The sequence below is a fragment of the Haplochromis burtoni genome, unplaced genomic scaffold (genome assembly GCF_018398535.1).
Source record: "Haplochromis burtoni strain Fernald_Lab_line unplaced genomic scaffold, NCSU_Asbu1 Contig_92, whole genome shotgun sequence".
Taxonomy (NCBI): Eukaryota; Metazoa; Chordata; class Actinopteri; order Cichliformes; family Cichlidae; genus Haplochromis; species Haplochromis burtoni.
The window spans coordinates 379445-401714 of record NW_024582453.1 but is presented as its reverse complement, the minus strand read 5'-3'; the positions used below and the strand labels follow the sequence as shown (position 1 = coordinate 401714).

The 22270-nt window shown below is 38.3% G+C and overlaps 1 protein-coding gene across 1 annotated transcript in view; it reads right to left on the bottom strand.

Annotated features, from left to right (window-relative positions):
• The window catches only part of rngtt (RNA guanylyltransferase and 5'-phosphatase), a 109693-nt gene that overhangs the window by 55375 nt on the left and 32048 nt on the right, over positions 1-22270 (bottom strand). The window contains exons 9-11 of the mRNA XM_005935401.3: positions 19066-19201; positions 16723-16794; positions 8079-8243 (exon numbers count right to left, since the gene is read on the bottom strand). Of these exons, the coding sequence (XP_005935463.1) occupies positions 8079-8243; positions 16723-16794; positions 19066-19201 (373 nt within the window). The remainder of the gene's footprint in view (positions 1-8078; positions 8244-16722; positions 16795-19065; positions 19202-22270) is intronic.

Genomic DNA, 22270 nt, shown 5'->3' with positions numbered 1-22270 from the left:
TTTGATATTAAACAAAAACCTTGAATAGCAAAGGCATACTCCAAAGCATTAAAAAACAACAACTAACTTTTAGCAGAAAAAGGTTGATTTAAGTAACTGCTCACTTTATTTGACAGTTGAGTGTGTAGACTAGAGACAATCAAACCCAGGCCATTGGTAATGGCACATCTCGTATGTCCCTAACAATCAGGCATACAGCTCACACTGGCAAATAATCCTCGTTAACCAAAAAGTCATTCCATTTGTGTGTTTGTCCAATGACTAGACAACTAAAAGTCTAAAAGAAAAAGGGAGGCTTACTTGTCAGATAAAATGAAACTATTCTAATCAATTAAAATATTTGCAGATGACCTTTTCTTCTGTTTACTAATTGGATCATTAATTGAGTAAATTTCTTGCTTCACGCTGGAGCATAAATATTTTAGACTACCCTTCTTGTTTAGGAAAAACAACTGCACTTGCTTTCTATATGTAATTGGGCTGTGGAGAAAATGTATATGCATAAACAGAATGGATACAATTCAACCTTTTAATACTAACAAATGTAGCAGTACTAACCTTATACTAAATAATGTATATTTTGCTGCTGGAAAATTACAAAGTATGAGAATGCACCACACTCAAAATGTGTCTGCAAAAACTCTGTAACAGAGACCTGTAAAAATGCCTCTATAAGGGATGAGAGTGAACTTGGTAAAAACTAATGATGCATGATATTCCCAGGAAACTTCCAAAGGCCTGAATTACTAGAAATTACCACGAAATTTCTCTGGTTGATTACCTACATGAAGACAATATGTCTATATTTTTTTTTAAGTTCATAAAAATTTTATGTGGCAGTTTGCATACATATAACACATATGTTGTATACATATCAAACACAGGTGAGTAGTAATAATGTATTTGGGGCAGTTTCTTTTAGTTAGTCTGAAACACGTTATGGAGGCATTTCAAAACAGACGGGTACACGTGTGAGAGTTTTAAATGAACAGGCACCGTCTATTGGCTGCTTCTCATCTCCTGTTGATTATCACTCATGTATTACATAAGCAATTTAAACAAGACTTTATTGATATTTACCTTTATGTAGGTCCTTCTTCTGAAACAGATGCATTTAATAGGATCGTGTTTTGGAAAGAGGGTGAAAAACATTCTCTATACAGATACACAGTGTGACATTTTGTAGTCCATAGGGCCTCACAGGAATTTATAGTGTGTCTGTAATAATTTCACCTTTCAGGTTCAAGCCAGCCAGCAGCTGCCATGGGAAATGTCAACTTGGAGCTTGAAGCTTAGATGCTGTTTCCATGGTTATGTTCAAAAACATTTTTTCCTCTTTTGTAAAACGAAATAATGCAATAGCTGCAGTATAACTCAGGTTTTTATGTCCTTGTACAAATTAAAAAATAATAATAACACAATTTTGACTTTAAAATTCACAGCACAGAAATGATTAAAAATTCTATTTAAAAAAAAAAATCAGTTTAACATAATAGAAGTTGTGCTGCTGGCTTTTTATTAGGATGGATGGGGACAAGGACACCCTGAAATGACCATGGTTTAAAAAGAAGAAGAAACCAGCAGCCTAAAAGCAGAGTAGCGAAACGCAAGAACACCTGCTGACCTGACCCAGAGGACACGTGTTTCGTCATCCGCCCTGAGCCTGAAAGGAGGAAGGAGAGCAGGCAAGCAGAACAAATAAAAGAAGCTGCCTCACTTGATTTTGCTACATATTTAGCTGCTTTCCCGTTAGTGAATCCGACCTTTACTGTATAGATATGCCATGCATCATCAGCTCTTGCATAATGTCTTGGAGGCTTTGAAGAAAACTAAAAAATCTCAAAGCAACTGAGGTAAACAAACATTAGTCATCCAGTCCATGTTGTGTGTTCTTCCACGCAGCATAAGCCCTTATACAACAGTCAACATGTTTCCCTCTATGAGTGGGTGCAGCAGCAGGCACAGCAGCAAGAGAGAGAGTGAGGACGTAGGTTATGAAGTGCAGCTTGTTCTTGAACCTAACCGTGGAGGATGTATTACCATGGCCTTAGGTGCAGGCTGACACTTTTTCCTTCCTTTTTTTGCAGTGCATTTCATAAAGTAGGTGGGACATGCAGCTGAGCCGTTAGAGTTCCCCCAGCCTCAAATTAGATAATTTTCTGGCCTTAATTAGGATGAATAAATCTTGTAGATATGAAGGTCAATAATGTAGATTTGATCTTACTAGCTTGCCCATTATCCAGTATGTTGGGTAGATCACCACAGAGGACCTTTATATTAAGCTGTGATTAAAGCGTGTTTGTGTTGGGTTTTTTTTTTTAAACCAAGTTAAAACACCCACATGAAGGAGGTAAAAAAAGATGGAAACCTGAGTGCTTGCTTCTTCAGCACCAACAGCTGGAGACTCGACTGACAGAGGTGTGAGGTCAGGGAGCAACAGAAAAGCCGACTGACAGCCTTCAGCTAATGAGACATGCTGTTCCGGAGGCGTTACTTTCCTCCGGCCCCACCACAGTATACCTGCTCCGACTGACAAACATGAACTCTGACTCATGAGTCAGGGAAATGCAACAAGAGCACCATGAAGGGAGGACGTTTACATGAAATCAAGAACCATTAATACTGAGGAACGGGAGCCGGGAAAGAATAAAAAGGCTTCTCATCACATTTTGGCCATCGGCCATCTGAAAGTGTAACTTTGCCCTTCTGGCCATGAACTAGTTTTATTTAACAAGAGAAATGTTGGTGTAGCTTGCTTCAGTCTCGCACATCTGCAGCACTACCATCGGGGATTAACTTTTTCCAACTGAATTTTGAAAGTGCTTCCATTTAGTTAAAACCTTACGTAGAAACTCCGTCTCCTTCTGGCTTTGCAGAGATAAATTCCTGGTCTAATTTAAAACATGCACACGTTTCAGTTCGCCTTTTTCACAGCCTAAAGTATAAAGCAGACAACTCAAATGATGTTAGGTTAAACTCTCAGCACAGATTCTGCAGCTGCTTATCAGGTGTAGGCAGCCTCAAGGCCATATGTCACCAACTGCTGACAATCAGTGCACTACTAATTTATACTCACTGACCATTTAATAGGAATACCAGTGAAATCTAAAGCAAAGCACAATGTTGCCAACAAGGGAAACTATTCGGGCCAATTGGACAACATGAACTGCACACAAACTAACAGATATTCTAAGCGACTATTCTGAATACTTTCGGTCCAACTTTTCAACTTATTTTGTCATCAGGAAACTGCAGGAGAAAAGCAGCCATCACAGCAGCACACAAACAAAAAGTAACCAAACAAAACTGCCTTCATTCAAAATCTACCCCTAGTGATTTTATAGAGCATTTGCCCTAAAATCTATTTCACTTTTCTACTTACATTTTAAAGGGAAGTCGATTTCATTGCTTTTTTTATATTCAGCATGCTACTCTAAACCTTAATCTCGCCCAGTGTGATTAGGTTCGTGCTCTGTGAAAAGATTGCAATCGCACAAAAAAAAAGTATCCAGATAACCATTTTTCAGGTCTCTATCCAAATTCAATCTGTTAGAAAAAAAAAAAAGGTGTTTCAAGATGACATTGTGTTCAGCTAAGAAAGTTGGTTCTTCTTTCCCCATTTCATGACTTTCTAGTTTCCAGGGAGAAGATGCTAGCTGTGTTGGAGATATCAGTATTTTGTAGGGGTGAGGAAAAAAATCGATACTGTGTAGTATCGTGATATTTTGTTTGCTAATAATGCATCGATACAGGGACAGCAGAAATCGATATTTTGTTACAAAAAAGGTTTTTGTGGACTGGAACTCTGACTTCAGAGCATGTTGATCCTTTTTCTGAGCAAGAATCCTGACATTCCTTCACTGTCCAAATGTGTTTAACTTTTTTTTTGGCAGCAATAAACATGACCGTTTACTTATTTTAATTTAAGACATGTTTTATTTTAATTAAGTTTAAAACTTTTTTATTTAATGTAAAATTATATTTTGTTTTAATTTACTTTCAAATTCTTCAGTTGCTGAATGGGCTGCATAGTTTTCAAATTGCATAGTTCAGAATAGCTATAATTGTACCAGATGGTTGCATTCAGTTAAGTTGGACTAGACTGTAATACAAACCGTCCAGTTTGTCAACAATAAAACTAAAATGAGAGAAAGACTGAGTGTGAGACTTTGATATTAGATAAAATGAATATTGATAAAGTTTACCTTTATGTACAGAATCTGAATGTCGCAAAATATTTTTTAAAAATTGCAATAATATCGTATCGTGCGTTAAGTATTGTGATAATATCGTATCGTGGGATGTATGGTGATTCCCACCTCTAGTATTTTGTAGGGGATCTTTATTCATCTTAGGCCTAAAATATGATACATGACGGTGAGATATTAGAAACTCTATAAAAAGGGCACAGCCAAACCTAGACCTTCTAATATCCTTTTTTAATGTTAAGGTTACTAAACTGTGACTTAATTGAATCTGAATACACCTTGAACCACATTTAATTACTGCACGCTTTACAAAAGGCCTCACTGCATGATTGCTTTTTAAAAAATGAATTAAAAAACAGAAATTTAAAGAAGAAAAGCCCGTTTAAATGTATTCCTACTTTAAAGAGGAATTAATTGAGTTGAACAGATGTAACTTGTTTCTCTTTCTTCCCCTCACAGACAGACCTTTCCACCAGAAGACATCTGCTCATGTGCTCACAACAGCAACTCATTTTCATGTTATTCATTAAAATAAAACAAATTCTGCATTCTTTTGCCTACTAAAAACATGGATTTTAGTAGCTTAAAAAAAATGAAATAATTTTCTTGAATTCTTCTACACTTTTTTTATTATTGAATTTTCAGCAACAGGCTTTCTGAGGGTTTTTCGAAGCCTTTCTTTGGACATTGGCTGTTTGTCTTTTTGTTGTAGTTGTTTGTTAAGCCCCTTAAAACTGACCTATGAACCATTCAGGCATAACAAAAAAAAAAAAGAAAAAACATCTTTAAGGAATGAACCCGGACTGTAACTAGACATAATAGACAGCTTGGCAAAGAGACAAGTTAAGTTGTGTCTTTAGACACTGTGTTACTAGTATTGTTCTTGTTCTTCTTCCGAGCACTGTGCATGTGTGGATATATATTTCTGATTGGTGCTCAACCACACAATACCTTCTGTTGACGCCCATACCTGCCAAAAATAACCACCAAATTTTTGCTAGGTTTCAGGACTAATAAGCTCTAATTTTTTAAGAGTTCATCATCAAGGTCAAAAACCACCTGTTTGAAAAAGTTCTGTCACACACCAAAAAGTTAATAAAACTTAGACTTGAGTTTTATGATTAGTTCACTCTTAAGGGAAACTTGCCAGCTTCCAGTGGGCTGAGACTGTAACACTCTTTTCTGTAATCCAGGAGGGAATATGAATTTCTACCTTGTAAACTGATCCTCTGTGGAAATTGCAAGCAAGAAAATGACCAGAAATTCCAGTCTTGACTTTATGTCTAATGCCACGAAGGGAATATAGAGATTTCTGCCGAATACATTCTCAGTCCAATTACCAGAGAATTGCTTTAATGTATTGAGAATAATGTGCATTTTTGTTTTTATTGTGAAACATCAGCCATCCCAAAATGATATTTAGAATATTGTACAAGTGCACAGAACAAACTAATTTACTTGTGAACATTTATTAGTAAGTTGAGATAAGAGCATATTTGACAGTTAGTTAAAGATTTCATCATAACAACCAGGAAAAAACTGCAGCATTTAAACAAAGAGCTACAGTTAAGTGCAGGAATTTAAGGTTAGAGCAATATTAGACACTGCAACTTTTCCCATCTCCCTGCAGGTGATTATTACAGTGGGTGTAACTGGAGTTTGACAACATGGGTACTTGTATATAAAATACATGTAAATAAAAATGCATATTACTATAATACACTAGCTCTTTGTCTGTCTGGCAACTCCTTCAACACAGTCATGAGCTTAGCAGCATAACTTGGCAGATATTTACATCTTGGGCAACTGAAGGTATATATATTGTATTAAATATTATGATATCGTCATGACGTCTAGCAACAAGCAAAAATGACCAACTGCTAGCATTTATACCCAGAAAAACCTTATAAACACATCTCATTTTAGTTTCAAGACAATAACATCTAATTCCCCCCATTAAAACTTATCGCAGCTGCTTCACATTTAGTTTTGGCAGGCCTACACAGTCTGTCGAGCAATATCACAATAAATATTAGCCGTGACTGAATTTCAATTTAAAAAAATTTATATCACAATTTTTAAAAACCCGAAAACGAATACTATTAGTTTATGAAGATATTTAAAATTATAATTCGATATTTTATTTTGCTGTATTCAATGATGAAAAAACAAATTACACACAATTTCTTTTCACAAGCTTTGTAATTTATGATAATTGTAATTGAAGGGCCTGATTTATATCAGATTCATGTAAGAAAATCTAATTTGGCCACAGTTTTTCTTCAACTAATGAAGAAGCAGTGTGCATCACATCAAACTAAATTAAACATGCCATGAATACAATTAATTGTAGAGCAAGATCAGAATTATTGGCTACTGTCAGCCAAGTCCACTCAATCCTCATAAGAGGGAAATTCCAAAAATATATTATCTGGTTGCCCCGATGGACAAATTCTGTAAAACTAAAAGGGTTCTTTGTAAGATAATTGGAAAAGTGGAGGAAGCAAAAAGAATAAATGTTCCCAATTGGTGGGGAAATGGCGACATGAATGTGTAAGTGTGCGAGATAAAAAACAGGAGCCTAGCAACAGACAAAAGCTATCATTCAACTCCAGCCTGTGACTGAAATATCCCCAAAATGGAATTTCTGGTTGATATGCCATGAAGTAGATAGTTGTGCTGCTATGAATTAATGAGACAGATTCCAGCTTCTCCCTCTTAATGTCCCATACAACAGAGATATGCCTGTATGGGGAGCAGATGGCCAGTGAAAAAACACAATAGAGCAGTCAGAAACCAGACAGCTCTGACTTCATTTCGAGAAAATCTCGATCAGCATGAACCCCAAAGCTCGCAGAGGTTATGCCTTACAAAGTGTCTTAGAAAAGACGATAGCAAAGGGTTAGACCAGAGGTAACGCAACCATTCATACTAGGAATTTTGCACAAAAGCAGAAAAACACCAAGATATCAATGTTGGCAGAAGAAGAAGTGGAAAAAGCAGAAGAAATGTCAAAAACTTCACCCCCTCCAAACACTTTGATCGTCGCCGAATATGGAGTGCCAACATTCCCAACTGATCCTTGTCCGAGCAAAACATGAAACTAATTGTGCTCTGACCTCCCACAGACCTGATTGTAGGGTACAAGAGTAGGCCTTTGAGAGAGGCTTAACATCTTTTGAGAGAAATAAAGTCACTGCCATTTGCAGCCTATGAACAGCACAGTACTCTAACCTGGGCCATTAAGATGTACGACAGGACAAAAGCATAAAAACATCACCCAAAATAGACAGTAAATATATCTGAGTAAACATAGAAATGTATTTTATGTTTATTCATGGTATTAATGTGCTAATTAAAGCAATGCTAGGAGACGACCACTCCAAAATGTTATAAAGTGAAGTTTCGTTTTTTCCTCCTAGTCAGAGTTTGCAACACCAGCAGTGTTGCTGCTGGTGTTGCTTACAGCTACCACACACCTGAGACCTATTATGATCCATCCCAGCCTAGGTAGCTGTGAGTTCCCTCCCTTAGGCCCAACCTCAAGAGGGCGCCTGCTTCCTTCTATGAGACTGGGCTTGCTATAAGAAGTTGGTGTATTGATGTGTTTCAGCTGCTCTTGGTCTGCCCCCACCAGCTCAGACCAATTTGCTCATGAATTACTGTTGCCCTGGAAAACAACGTCTAGGGATATAACTGGGACACAACTAGCTCAACAAATTCATTTTAGGAAACAATATGTGAGGAATTTGGGTCGTCTGTGTTTCTTTGTTTGAAAAGCTGGATTTTGCTTCAACTGGGTGCCATCTGTGTAAGAAATGGAGAGGGAAATGGACTGGAAAGGGAAAAGAGCACCGTTGATTACAATACCTTGCGTGAAGCATGAATGTCATAGAAGGGCTTTTGTCGGACACTGTAGGGCTCCTTGGTCTTGTCAATCTGTCCAGTCTTCATCTTTTCGTTCCTGGGAGAAATTATTTCCTTTTCTATGCATAACAGCCGGATATTGAAATCACACTGGCCAACAGGCTGTCCCTGAAACACAAAACAAAATCAGTTATTCAACTCTACCCTCATGCAAACCTTCACAGGTTATTCTATGCTTGGCTATTCACAAACAAGAACAATTAACATCTATACGAATGCGACAAATACGGCAGTATTTATTTGGACTTGGATTTAACTTTGCAGTTGTTCCAAGGCTAGATTAGCGCATACATTTTAAAATGCATTTCTTTTGTGAAAACATATTACAGATATGTCAAGATTACTGAACTGCCAGTTTCGTTACCATGGCAACACTGGTAATTTTACTTTTCGTGGGGTTGAGGACTAGGACTTTTGTACATCTGAACAAGGCAGGCATTTTCAAAAGGGGAACAAAAAGAACTTTACAATTAGTGTGACAGTAGCATAAAGTACACTTTGAGGTGCTTCTTGGAATCCTTTCCTCAGAATGAACAGACTGATGAAAATAGGACGAGGGACTTTTTTCATGATGACCCAGTCAACTGCAAACAAACTGCTAGGTATATTCAATCAGACATTAGACCACAAAACAATACTCCATTAATGTGTAAATGCAATTACATATCTCGCCAATATTTGACCAATATTGAGTGTTTAAATTCATTGGCATAATGATGGAGTTGCTCCCGTCCTTTGCAGCTATAACAGGTTCCACTCTTCTGGGAAGGCTCTCTACAAGAGTTTGAAATGTGTCTGTGGGAATTTTTGCCCATTCATCCAGAAGAGTGTATGTACGGTCAGACCACTGATGTTGAATGAGCTGGCCTGGAATACAATCTTTGCTCTAGTTCATCCCAAAAGTGTTTGATGGAGTTCAAGTCAGGAGTCTGTGTGTGCCAGTAAACACCAAAACTCATGCAACCATGAGTTTATGGACAGAAAATTACATTCCCAAACGGTTCCCAGAAAATTTCTTGGTAAGCTGAAACATTAAAATTCCCCTCGACCTACCACAGAAAAATCACTCACTATCACTCACAAATGTTTATAAAGGCAGGCTGCATGGCTAGGTGCTTGATTTTATACAGCTGTGGTAATGGGCGAGAAATCACCTAATTTCAATCATTAAGAGGTGTGGCCCAATACTTTTATATATGGTAACCTGTGAAAAGGTTACTTTAACATCAGCTGAACTCGTCCCAAAAAAGTATACTGCACAGCTAAATCAGCTTTTCTTTGTCACCATGACAACAGTTTCTCCACAATGTTGGTCAATCACTATTATTCCACATAGACAAGCATTTCAACCTGAGCCACTACTTTCGTTTACACAGACGGGGGCCACAAAGGTTCCGCCACAACCATCTGCTGGTCCACTGTGACTTTGACAGGAAAAAGTACAGCAAAGCTTGTTCCTGTCCCGGGTTATAAATAATAAAGCTCAGGTGGAAAATGTAAAAGTGTTAAATGGTGCCGAGGAGTTTGAGATGAAAACAGCCTGATACGGCTCGTTACCGCCACATATTTTCTACTGCTCGGCCGACAAAGCAATTAAAAACAACGACTCACAGACTTCACTTTTATCAAAACTGCTGACGTTAGTGATGAAAATCTGCCAGATGATCATGAACCAAATACGTGGCAACAATTTGACATTTAATTGAAAAAAATGAGCTCAAACTCCAACTGAGCTGCAATTTATTTGGTGCCAAAACACATCATAAATCACAGAAAGCTTTTTTTTTTTTTTTTAAATTACCCGGCTGTGATAAGCACAAAAATATTTCTAACCCAAACACCTCCTTGACTGTTAAAATTGACATTTATTATAAAAGAAAGAAAAGACGAAGCAGACAATCCTTTTTCAAACCACTTTATGATTTGCCAGAAAACTACATACTTTGGCAAGATAGACTTGTTTTTAACCGAGCAGTTACACAACAGTATTCTCTATGCTAATCACTGGCTCTGGTACAGCCACTAAATAAAAAGAATAATGGAATTGAATTTAAAAATGTGTTTGGCACCGATAACAGCAGCATGTTGTTCCAAACATCATTCTATCTGCTTATTGAAAATACAATAATCTTTCCTTTGTAGGGCTTAAATAAACAATCTTAAAGCCCATGATAGTAATTATTAATTTACTGTAGATGATCTTTACTACATTAAAAGCATTTATGTTTTGTTAATTAGATAATTAGTTTTGGCAAAGGATGATTGCCAACAAGTTTAACACATTTTTCTAAAATGATGGCAATCTAAGACAAGGAAAAAAATGGGTAAAAGAAATGTTCCAACAGCCACTTTTTCTACTGAAACTGGCAAAAGTTTTTGAACATGAATGAAAAATAAATAAATAAATATACAAATCGATGAACTGACTGTTACAGGTCTACTGTACAGCCTAATGCAAAGCCAGTTTTTAAGCAGCAATTATTCAAGTATTGGACCATTTCATGAGGTTTTAGTTTCTTAGACAAAGAACATCGATTTATCAAAACAATTCATCGAAACATTCGCAATTTTTACAGCTCTTACACCAGCAGGATGGATCAATATTCTCTCATGTGTATCGAGAGGCCCAAAGGCTTAAGACCTAAGCATTTGTATTCTACTCGAAGTGTTTGGTAAAGGCCACTTCTCTTCTCAACAGCTTTCTAAGGAATTATTGGAAATGGCAGAGGAAAAGATTTCTGAATAAAAGGACGAGACAGTGAATGACAAAGAATTAGCTATGATTAGACGCATTACTAGAGTGTGCTATTTTGTGAGTCACACGGATTTTCAGCAAAACAGAAAAGAAGATCAGAGCCCTCTTGAAAAGTATAGCTTTTCAAACAGGCACTTTGGAAAGACGATTTGGAATTATCTACGCTGCATAGATTACATACAGCTACAAGAGAGACAAAATTGATATGGCAAAATATTTTATTGGCTTCCATGGGTGACAGATTGGTAGTAAAAGTGAGTGTGTTTAATACACGTGCAGCAGCACTAAATGACTTTCCTTAGCACTCTGACTCATGGTGGTGCACAGAAAAGGAAAGGGAGTAAAGTGAATGAAGGCAACCAAGTTGAGAAGAAGAAAAAAAAAAAAACTCACAGGGTGGAAAATAGGAGAAAACAGAGGAGAGCATTTCAGAGAGCTAATTACCGGAACGGGCATATTATTAATATTTATTAATAATATTAATATATTAATAAACACACACACACACACTTACACTATGATGTGTATGCCTTTAGAAATACAGGTAAAATCTGACCCACTTAATGGTACGTAGACTTATTGGCCACTTTATTAGGTATGGCTCATGATCAAAACAAATACCTAATCAGCCAATCACATAGCAGCAACTCAATGCATTTAAGCATGTAGACATGATCAAGACAACAGAGTGAATGGTTTAATAGACTTTGAATGTGGCATGATTGTTGGTGTTCTAATTATTTTAGAAACTGCTGATCTGCTGGGATTATTATTTATTTATTTATTTTTTACACACAACCATATTTAGGATTGACAAAGAATGCTCTGAAAAAGAGAAAATATACACTGTTGATGTCAGAGGTCAGAGGAGAAAGGTCAGACTGCTTTAAGCTGACACAAAAGCATAGAGAAAAAAAAACATTCGATAAAAACAAGGTATGCAGAAAAGCATCTCTGAACACACAACGCATCCAAGCATGAAGCAGATGAGCTGTGGCAGCAGAAGGCTACAGGTGCTACAGATGTCACTGTTGTCAGCTAAGAACAGGAAACTAAATTTAAAAAAAAAATGGAAATAAAGTGAATATTGGCTTTGCATTCATCAGGATGCAACTTTATTAGGATGCCCATGCTGATCTGTGTCTGCAGGATGCTTAAGTTGCCAAATGTCTGCAAACAGATTAACCATAACAACTTGAGAAACGAGAAGCCAGTCATGCCGTGTCCTTGTGATAGACTCTCCAATTTGCTTAATGTAGCCTTAACAATGTTATAAGGGCAATTTGGGAACTTCAAGTAAGGTCACAGACAGATTGAAGTTCAAGATACTCTTGTTTAAACATTTCTTTGAAGAGTTCTTTTTCTTTTAGGGTGACTGCAAAACCGCACTACATCCTCCTGGAGCAACAGCTGGTATCATGTCCCACACATTCGGCACCATCTGTCAGCCGTGTCATCGGGACAGAACAAGATGTAAGTGTGGATGATTCAAGGCATGTGCTGTCCACGACTGTTCAACAGGGAAACAGCAGACAAAAACCCTGTTAACCAAACATTTCTAGGGCTAAATATCATTTTGGGCTGTGACTCCAGGGGTTAATCTGTCACAGAGAATATCATTAATGCAAATATGCCATTTATGATATCCTCCATATTGATACTGCTGTCACAATAACAACCATGGTTTAGATTAGCAATGGGGGAGGAAAAAGAAATCATGCTGTACATTTATACTAACATGAACTGGATAATGTAAAGAAAATCACAGTGAAAAACTGATGCGGTAGTCTACACCATTCTGCCAAAATTTCATTGCAGCAGCTCAAAAATGGTATTTGTAGTATGTGCTTCCCCTGTGTCCTTATATCCATGCCTGAGAATGACCCTAAAGGAATAATGGATGATGCTCAGGCTACCCTCATGGAGTCCATTTCTAATTCGTTTGGTCATTCACACCAGTGGGCTGCAGAAGGTCATTTTGTTGGGCTCTGGCAGTGCTCATCCTGCTGTCCTTGCACAAAGAAGGAGATACCGGTTCTGCTGATGCGTCAAGCACCTTCTAAAGCCCTGCCCTCTTCGAGAATAACTGCACATCTCCTGGAATCTCCCCCACACTCTAGAGCAAACTTTCTCTCAATGTTACGCATTGATGCATCATCCTGGAGGAGCTGGACTACCTATGCAACCCATGCAGATTGTCCAGGTATAGCCTCATGCTACCAGTATTGACACTGACCCTAGTCAAATGCAAAACTAGTGAAAAAACTATTCTAAAGGACGAGGATGGAAAACTGTCAGTGGACTCCACCTGTAAAAAGATTCCTGTTTTGAGGGTTGACTCATTGTTGCCACTCTAGTGCACCTGGTAGTAGCTGAAACTGATTTACAAACCCCCTCTGTTACTTAACTGACAGAGCAATACCCCAGAGGTTTAACCGCCTCAATGCTATACTCTGATTAAAAGGTGTTCTTTTATTTTTTTTGAGCAGTTTATATATACACATTAACTTTTAAACACCAGAGAGCAATATAATGAGAAATAAAGGATAATAGCATGAGGTTGGCAAGGCTAAAAAAATACAGCAAAAACATGAAAGTGTTTGAAATCTTGTTGAAAGCAGATAATTTGGGATAAATTACATTATATATCGGTGACAAAATAAGAGATGTCAAAGCAAGTTTAATGCCAAGCTTCCCTCGGGATATTCGTGACAAAAACAGAGGCTTTCGGGATGTTTTGGACTAAAACTGTTCGGCATCCTGTTTGACAACAGCACTACTTTATAAAAAAAGAAAAGGCCCACAACATTTTAAAGCAATATTAGAGCAAGCTATTATTTTAACAGGCAACATCAGTTACTGCTAATACAGTGCATCAGTTAGATTTTAAGGAGGAAGAGTAACACTTTTTCTCTATTTTTTTTCTCTATATATTTTTCTGAGACTAGAAGCAGTCGGATTAATGAGCGAACACTTGATATAAAAAGAAGCAAGTATTCAGGCTTTACATCCACATCTCAACAGATGTGGGCAGATTTGATCTAAACCTTGAACACACACAAAAGCCTACAGTTCCGGAAAATGTATTTCCTGTCATCCACCTCCATCACTGAGAGCCGGGGTCGCTCCCTTTGGCCTCGGGAGTACATTGGGTGTCTAAATTTGTAGACTGGCAGGTCTTAGGCCAGATTTTATGACGACATTAGATCCAAGTGTACGAGAAGAGTCCCTGAAGCATACAGTTCCCGCTCCTTTATGAGTCACTGCAATGCTCTCATGAGCTTTCTTCTCAGACAGAGTTCAAAACCAGGGGGAAAAAATGCATCTAGAGATACAGCAAAGAGTTAAGCATATTGCTGTGTTTAACAAGGGGTTGCAAGGTACTTCATAAGTACTTCTACAACATATTCAGAATTATGACTACTCTTCTTAATATACTGCATAATCCACTTGTATTTAACACGGTAGAACAACATGAATTGGTGGATTAGCATTGTTTGAGTAAGCCACACTCAATAAAGGCAGCCAGGGCTTGTGTTCCCTGCAGAATGGATGTGATTTATGAGCAAATTATAGCACGTGAGGTCAACTGAGAAGGCACGATTATCGAATGGCAGCTTTTACTAGCTAGAGGCCAACACTAACCCAGCTCTGGGTCTTGTGTTAATCTGTGCAACTTGTACTTCATCTTTTCTGCTGTAAGTAACAGTCATTACTGATAAAGATGTAAGGTGTATGTTAATGCAGTATATTTTTTAAGTAACTGCACAAAAGGAGACTGCAGGTTATCAGTCTGCTGATCTGAAAGAAATGATGGAGCAGATTCAATAGCTACAGACTGTACCTGCAGATTAACTTTTCAAGCAGAAGTAAATGGAACTGACGGCTGTAAAACCTGCCCGTGCCTCGACAGATAGCATCTCTGTGGTGAATGCTATAAGCACTCCTTTCTGCTCAACCCGTTTATCAAGTTAAGCCAATTATCTTGTCTACTTGTGCACCGAAAGCAAGATTATTTTAGCAGCATAAAAGATAATGAGGTCAATCAAAGTGTCAGCACATAGGCAGCGATGTCAACTGCAAACCTCCATGCTTTTATTTCAAAATAACAGCTTTCAACAAAAAAATTAATTAATTAATTTAAAAAAAATCAGAAAATTGGGGGGCACGTATGTAAATGCTGTTGTCTTGTCTGTTCCCCCACTGTGGGGGAGCTGACAGTGACTGACAAGCTGCAACAACTTTCAAGAAAGACAAAAAATATTTGTAATTATCTACAACAAGTGAAGTAAGAGAACTCCCTAGCCCTAGCTTAGGGTCATTTTCAGAGTGTAACCAGGCACAACTATTTTTCCAATCAAAGTTTTTTTTTAAAATGTCAGTAAAACTTTTTACTGACTCCTTAGATGCCCTGAAATTACCCAACAAGGCGAGAGGGCACATTCTTCTCCTTAGACTCAAATCAAAAGCATCCCTCTATTAAGCTGCAACCCAACTTTAAATATAAGCAGGGGGTCACATTAGGTCATGAGCCAGGCTGGTGCTGTGTTCTCTCCCTTGCTGCATTTCTACCTTTAATCTCAGAATAAAGCCTCAGTACCAAGGAGCAGCCCACCCCAGGTAATAGAGAAGGCCAGAAAGGATCAATACAGTGCTCTACTGATAGCGGGGTGGGGAGTCATGGGGAGCTGCTAACCTCCACAACATCTCACACAGACGTTCCCCTCGCCACTGGAGCCCTCTATCGAGCCGCTTTCCTGTGTGATCCTCTGATCGATAGAGAAGGGGAGGCGACAGAGAAACATAATAGCGGAGGTAACCCCCTCACCAACTTTATCCCAAGGTATTCATCAAGTTCTTTTTAAAGAAGACAGCAGAGGGCTCCTAAGGGTAAACATGCAGGCTCGTTTGTCTCTGTGACTATCTGCATACCATTAGCAATATGCAGACATGTTAAAGGGATAAATTAAATTTAGAGTTCGAAAGAGTGCAAGTAGTTACCAGCCTCGCAGTGTTGTTCCCGGGCAGTTCACGAAAAAGGTCATAATAATTTAACAGGAGAAACATGCTGTTAGACATATAAAAGAACACACAGACGCACCAGGCACTTACTGCCACACTGAAGCAAATAATGGACTGCTCATCAGGTCAATCCTGCACAATGCATCGTACTGACAATGTTAAAGGTTAATATTTAATAACATTTGTCTAAGTGGTTATCAAAAACAGGTCAGTGTAGCTGGCAAAACCAATTTCAACTGAAAGCACAAGAGAAAAAAAAATCACAAGGAAAAAACTTTGCTAATTAATATTCAATTATGGGTCAAAAGCAGTTCAGCCCCACCTTTGTTGTTAAGGTCAGGCTTTAGTCATGACATGTTGCAGGGTCAAACGGAGCCACGCTTTCCCTTTAGCATGCAGAATGATGAAGCTCTGTCATCTCTATGCAAATACTGCAAAGCCTGGATCAACACTGCTCTGCTGCCTGCTGCATTATAGCACTGAAGGAACTCAACCACGAGTTTGAATTTTCAGGTATAAGGGATAAGCAAATCCTAAACCATGTCAGTGCTTCTTCACGTAATACAGTCCCCCGTTTGGATTATATACAGCCTGCTACCGGCTACCGACTAAGACCACAAAATAAGAAACCCTTTTTGCTGAACCTTAAATAAAGAGTAAAAAAAGCAGAGGGCAGAAGCAGCTGCAGGCGGACCGCAGCATTAATAGAATGCATACAATGTCCTTTTAGTTGATTCTACCTGACATCTTGACCTGGCACTTCTTCCGCAATAAAAACCATAAGAAAAGACGATACCTTCTCATACTCACATTGAATTTGATGATGTCATATATCAAATAGCGAGGCACGGGGTGACCGTTCACCTTGTCGATGATCATCTCCTGCAAGGAGTAAGACAAAGATTCGGTCAAGGGGGATGGACAAACGACAAAGGAAAGGGGAGAAGATGCAGAAAGTGGATAGAAAGTAAATGTTCTGAATTACGTGAGGTCTTAACATTACAGCATAATAAAAGAGTTTCCTGTTTGAAACCTGCTATGTAGAAAGTGTGGGAACTCTCTAGAGGATGTATGTTGAGAGAGGAAGATGCCTTTGGCGGTGCAAAAAGATAGCAAGCCAGGTGTGTGGTGTGTAAGTACGTGCACATGGGTGTGTCTGTGTGGTCAAGGAGGACATGAAGCAGAAATAGCACTGCACATTTATTATGCAAGGCTGTCAGGTCGAGGTCAGGTGCAGTCATGACGGTTGACACTCATAAGAAACACGTGATTAGTTTTAAAAGATGTGCACAACAGTAACAGTGAAGATGACGTGGAAGTGGAACGTTTTACACTTTAGCTGATAAATATTTGAGACTGACTCACTACGTATAGAGAACTATATTTATCCCCTCGCCCCTCATAAAATATAGAGGCACCTAACTGTGCTCTAGTGATGTACCTGACAGATAAACGAGTAACAGGTAAGACATCACTCAAGGACACAGCTATTACGCAAAATGAGTATTTTGGAGGCCGAAAGGCTCATATCAACAGTACCATATCAACAATACCAACAGTATGAAGTATGAAGCTTCTGTTACCGAGATCAGTGTAGATGGCATCTACCATCCTTTGGTAACTTGATGGATATTCACTTCCAACCCTGCTGGCAGTAAAAGCGGTCTATGTGATGAGCTGAGCGAATTGCCCATTACTGGTATTTTACAAACGTGAGTGTTATTCTTGTCGCTTTATTGGCAAAAAGTGAGTATGTCAAAACATTTCTTTTAACATTTATTTGACTTAAAAGAACCCAAAGCCAACAATTTCTTTACATTTCAACATTTAACAGCAGCCTTCAGTGCAATGGAAAATTGTTATAGACCTGTCATCTACCAGCCACTTTCCCAAGATGAGAAACTTCTGCTTGAGTACCTGCATCCTAATGACTACTTGAAGTGTGTTACAATAAAAACTCCCCCTGCTGGCTGACGTAATTTTACTTCACATCTCACAGGGCAGGGACCAGACAACAAAACTAAATTTCCACAGCTAGATTGGTGGAGAGGAGAAAAGGTGTGAATGCAAGGCATGCACAGCTCTGAAGGAGGATTTGGAGAGGAGAAATGATGTAATTCCAGGAGGCTGCTGCCATCATTATGGATCTGGTGCACTGAACCATGGCGCAGACAGACAGCAGCGGATGAATACATTAATGTGACCAAAGGAAACTGCCAGGAATTCAATCTACACTGTGCATTCATCCAAAATTGGAACCCAAGTTGATGTAAAGCTCATTAAAACTGTAACACAAAACAGCATGTAAAGACAAAGACCAGAGGCTCTGGGCTAAAGATGAAGAATATCAGACAACACAGCTGGGTTCTAAAGGGATCCTCATAAACTGCAAAATACAGCCTCTATCAGCTAAGAGCCAGAAGCATCAACAGATTAATAAACCCGAGTCAAAACAAACCTTGCAGCAATCTAAACACACAGCCACACAGCTTCTTCAAAGGAACACTTAACACGCTGCAATTAGACATCCTGCCTGAGTGAGGAACTTAAATTCACCACATCAATCAGAAACTGTTAAGCTAAGAGGAAGCGCAAACCTGGTGTTTGCATAAAATCTCAAAACTTTGACGAAGCAAAGCCAGGAGCAACACATAAAGAATGAAAGGCAACTTATTTGTAATCTTCAGTATTTGAAAGACAAAAACAAAGTCTGGCTGGCTTTATAATCACTGATGACATGAACGTGCAAGCAGTTTCCTATGTTTTCATGATGACTCATACATGTGCACCTGCTGCAGTGGTGCAGCTTGGACCTGCGTGACACACGCTGCACAGACACGCTAGTGGAAGTCAGAGCCTGGCATTACAGTGGAAGGATAAGTCACCGACCCCTGCTGAGCACACAGCAGAGCGCAACAACAAAAACACAACGCAGAACAAAGACTGAAAACTGAAACATTTCATTAGTGCTTTCCCCAGGATGTGTGCAATTGGAGTCTGCTGTTTCAAACTGAAACGTGCTCACCTTTCACACCAGGTTTGACAGCTGGTGTCAATTAGCCTTTTCTAATTTCGTAAAAAGACTACGCAGCAGGAGCAGGATGACAGCAAATTTGGAATTGGAGATGATGCTGGACAAGAAGCATAACTTACCCCATCCAACAGAGTATTTGATAGGTGGACACGTGGCTCTTTCCGGAAAGGAAACTCTAGATTTGATATGTGGAAGACGGCGTTGTCTCTGTCGATCATGTACACCTCATTTTTTCCATTGATGAGCATCATGTACCTGTGGAAAAACAGGATGCATCATTAGCTAGTTGTAAGTACAAGTTAACAAGTTTTATTTGTGTTAATCGCTGTGATAGCAATGATTATAAGAAGAACCACTGAAACCCCAAACTCAAGCAGTTATAAAGAATATATTGGAAACTGTAACGCTGTCATAAATTCAATAAAATCCTGGCAATAAATCCTACATTTTTTTTTATATGCTATGAATCAAAAACACTTTTGGGGACTACTTGGTTGGGATCTTCATAAATGAAGCTAATCCTCATCAGAACTACAAGTGGGAGCTTTGATTAGATTAGATTTCATTAGCAGTGATTAAACAGCCTCCCAGCCGTCACAAATGTCTAAATTAAATATTACAAAATCCTGGCTGGTGCACAAATTATGCGATATCAGTTGTTTTCTAACTATGGTATGTTTTCTGTATGTGTTAAAAAAGCCCAACTAGGGATGGTCATCACAAACTAGCTTAAGTTTAGTACTGTGTAGCTTTTATCTTTTAACATATCCATACATCCATAAATCCGTACATCTCCAACATACCCCCCCCCCCAAAAAAACTTTATATTTATACGTGTCTCCCATCAATTTTAAGAATAATGATTTCCTTGTTTCCATTACACAAAAGGGGGGATTTAAATTGCAACAAAGACAACAGCTTCAACCCCAAAAAAGCAAAGCACTGGCCTCACCTATTGGCTGAATCTTTACTACTAAAATGGTAAAGTGTGTGTGTGTGTGTGTGTGTGTGTGTGTGTGTGTGTGTGTGTGTGTGTGTGTGTGTGTGTGTGTGAGAGAGATCGACCCTGTCGATCAAGAGCTCCTTCACAACACATTCACTGAACAGGAACAGAATAGATTAGAAAAACAGCATCTCAGCATAACTGTTTCAAAATGTACATGTTTTCCATTTCACTCAAAGTATGTTTAATTGTTTCTTTGGGGTAAACTATTATAGCCTTTGTGCCACTTTATTAAAATGTTTTGTATTGCTTGTTTTCATGTAATTTCTCCAGACAAGCAAAGAGGCCTATAATTTTCTTTCATTAGCTTATTTGGATGATTAAGTATGGTAATAATAATAATAATACTTTAAAGCTTAATTGTTGTAGGCAAAGAGAAACAACACAGAGAGTCTGTGTATGCCTCCAATGTGCAAATGAGCTGTGTTCAATTGAAAAAGCAAAACAAAAACAAACAAAGAAAAAAAACCATAGGTAAAGGTGCAAGAGCTTTTAATCGTGTCTGAAAAAGGAAAGATCACCACACAGATGCTTAATTACCAAAGCACCCATTTTTCCTTTTATCTAGCTGCAGTTAACGAGAACTGCAAACTAAAAGCTGTGATCAGTGTGGCTGAAACTGAACAGACACATAAAAGCTTGCTTATTTTACTTCTAAAAAGAATAAAAGGTGGCTGATACTAAAACTTGTTTTCTTTTTACAAAAAGCATCTTAATAAAATTTTTACTCGATGGTAAACCAATTATTTTTCTTATTACAGAAGTCCCTTAGCATCTTCCACTAGGACAAAAACACTTTGTTAGCACAGAGTAATAACCTATCTTCAAACTGCATACATCACCAGTGGCCCATGCTCAGCTAATCCACAGCACGCCTTTGCAGGTGAGATAAAGAGGCACAAAACAACATTTCTACAGTCTGTTTTCCTCAAGCTAAACTTTTGCAGCAATAAAGCAACGTAACATACCTTGTGTGATTTCATGCTGTTGTCTCTACAGTATATATTTATTACTGTTACCATTTTAAAGGTTTTTTGTTTTGTTTTGTTCAAAGAAAACCAACATGGTCAGTCTGGGGTCACACATTGTTTGTGTTATTGGATTAAATGGTATTACACTGCAAGGGATTCGCTGGTATTTTGTCCATCATAATCTTTATTTTTTCTGCTTTGGGATTCTTCAAAAGTAATATTAAGTAAAAGCAAAACAGAAAGTGAAAAGACAATCCACTGCTGGAAAATTACTTTTCCACCCTTGAGTAGGCCAATCTGGGAGATTCAAAACTTGAGAGCAGCGACTGTTGGACTGTTAAAAGCTGTTAAAACAGGCCAGCTTTCAAACATGGGTCATGATATGACCATGTGGCTGGTATTAGTTTGACTCATAAGGTGTGCCGCACTGCCAGCGCATGAAGGATAAGACCCCTTTTAGATTTTTATCACCCTTATTTCTCCATCTGCACCACTACAAGGATGGGGTGGGGGTATCTTTGAATAACCAAAGTAAACACTACAGGTGAACTGAGATGTTCTTCTCTCAGGCATTTTCTTTAGAGGCGTGGGGCTTACAAATTAACTGGATATGGGTTCCCACCACATGCATGTTAATCTATTATTGTGTAGACACCCCATCTGGAAAATAAGTCATCCAAATTATTTGGAACCCAGTTATAATTTAAGGATCCATCCTTCTGCTGGTGCTGTCTAATTTAGAAAAACTGACCTAATGTATTTCATTTAATGAGATGTTTTCTTCTTATTGGGGCTAAATTGAACTGTGCTAGATGAATTTTGTGCATCGGGCCAGGTTGCTTTATCATCTTTTCATTAAGATACATAAAACTGAGGTCGAACAATATTCGAAAATACTGAGCCTTGAGCCGTTCCTCATTTCTTTTCATTTTAAAAGGAAAATGAGAAACAGGTGCAAGGATCTATCAAAATGTGCAGCAAATAAGGCAAAAACTTTTTTTCGAACAATTCTAACAAGCTTGAAAGTCAATATGAAAGTATGACTATCTTATATAAGTATATAAGCTTTCTTATATACTTTTTTTAAGCAGTGTTCAGGAATAGTTCTTCATGCATTTAACACTCTTCTTTGGATGATGGCGGTTTGTTCTCTGTCAAAATGATTTTAACAATGTTGAGGTTTGGGCTCTGAGGAGGCCAATCCATGACTCGACTTAACTAGGTTTTTAGGGTTTTTTATTAGATAGTAGCACCTTTACCAGGACACACTACACCCACTGTCAGAATATGCCAAGTTTTCAGCTAATACATACACTTTTTTACTGTCAAACTCCATTACCTTTGATATTT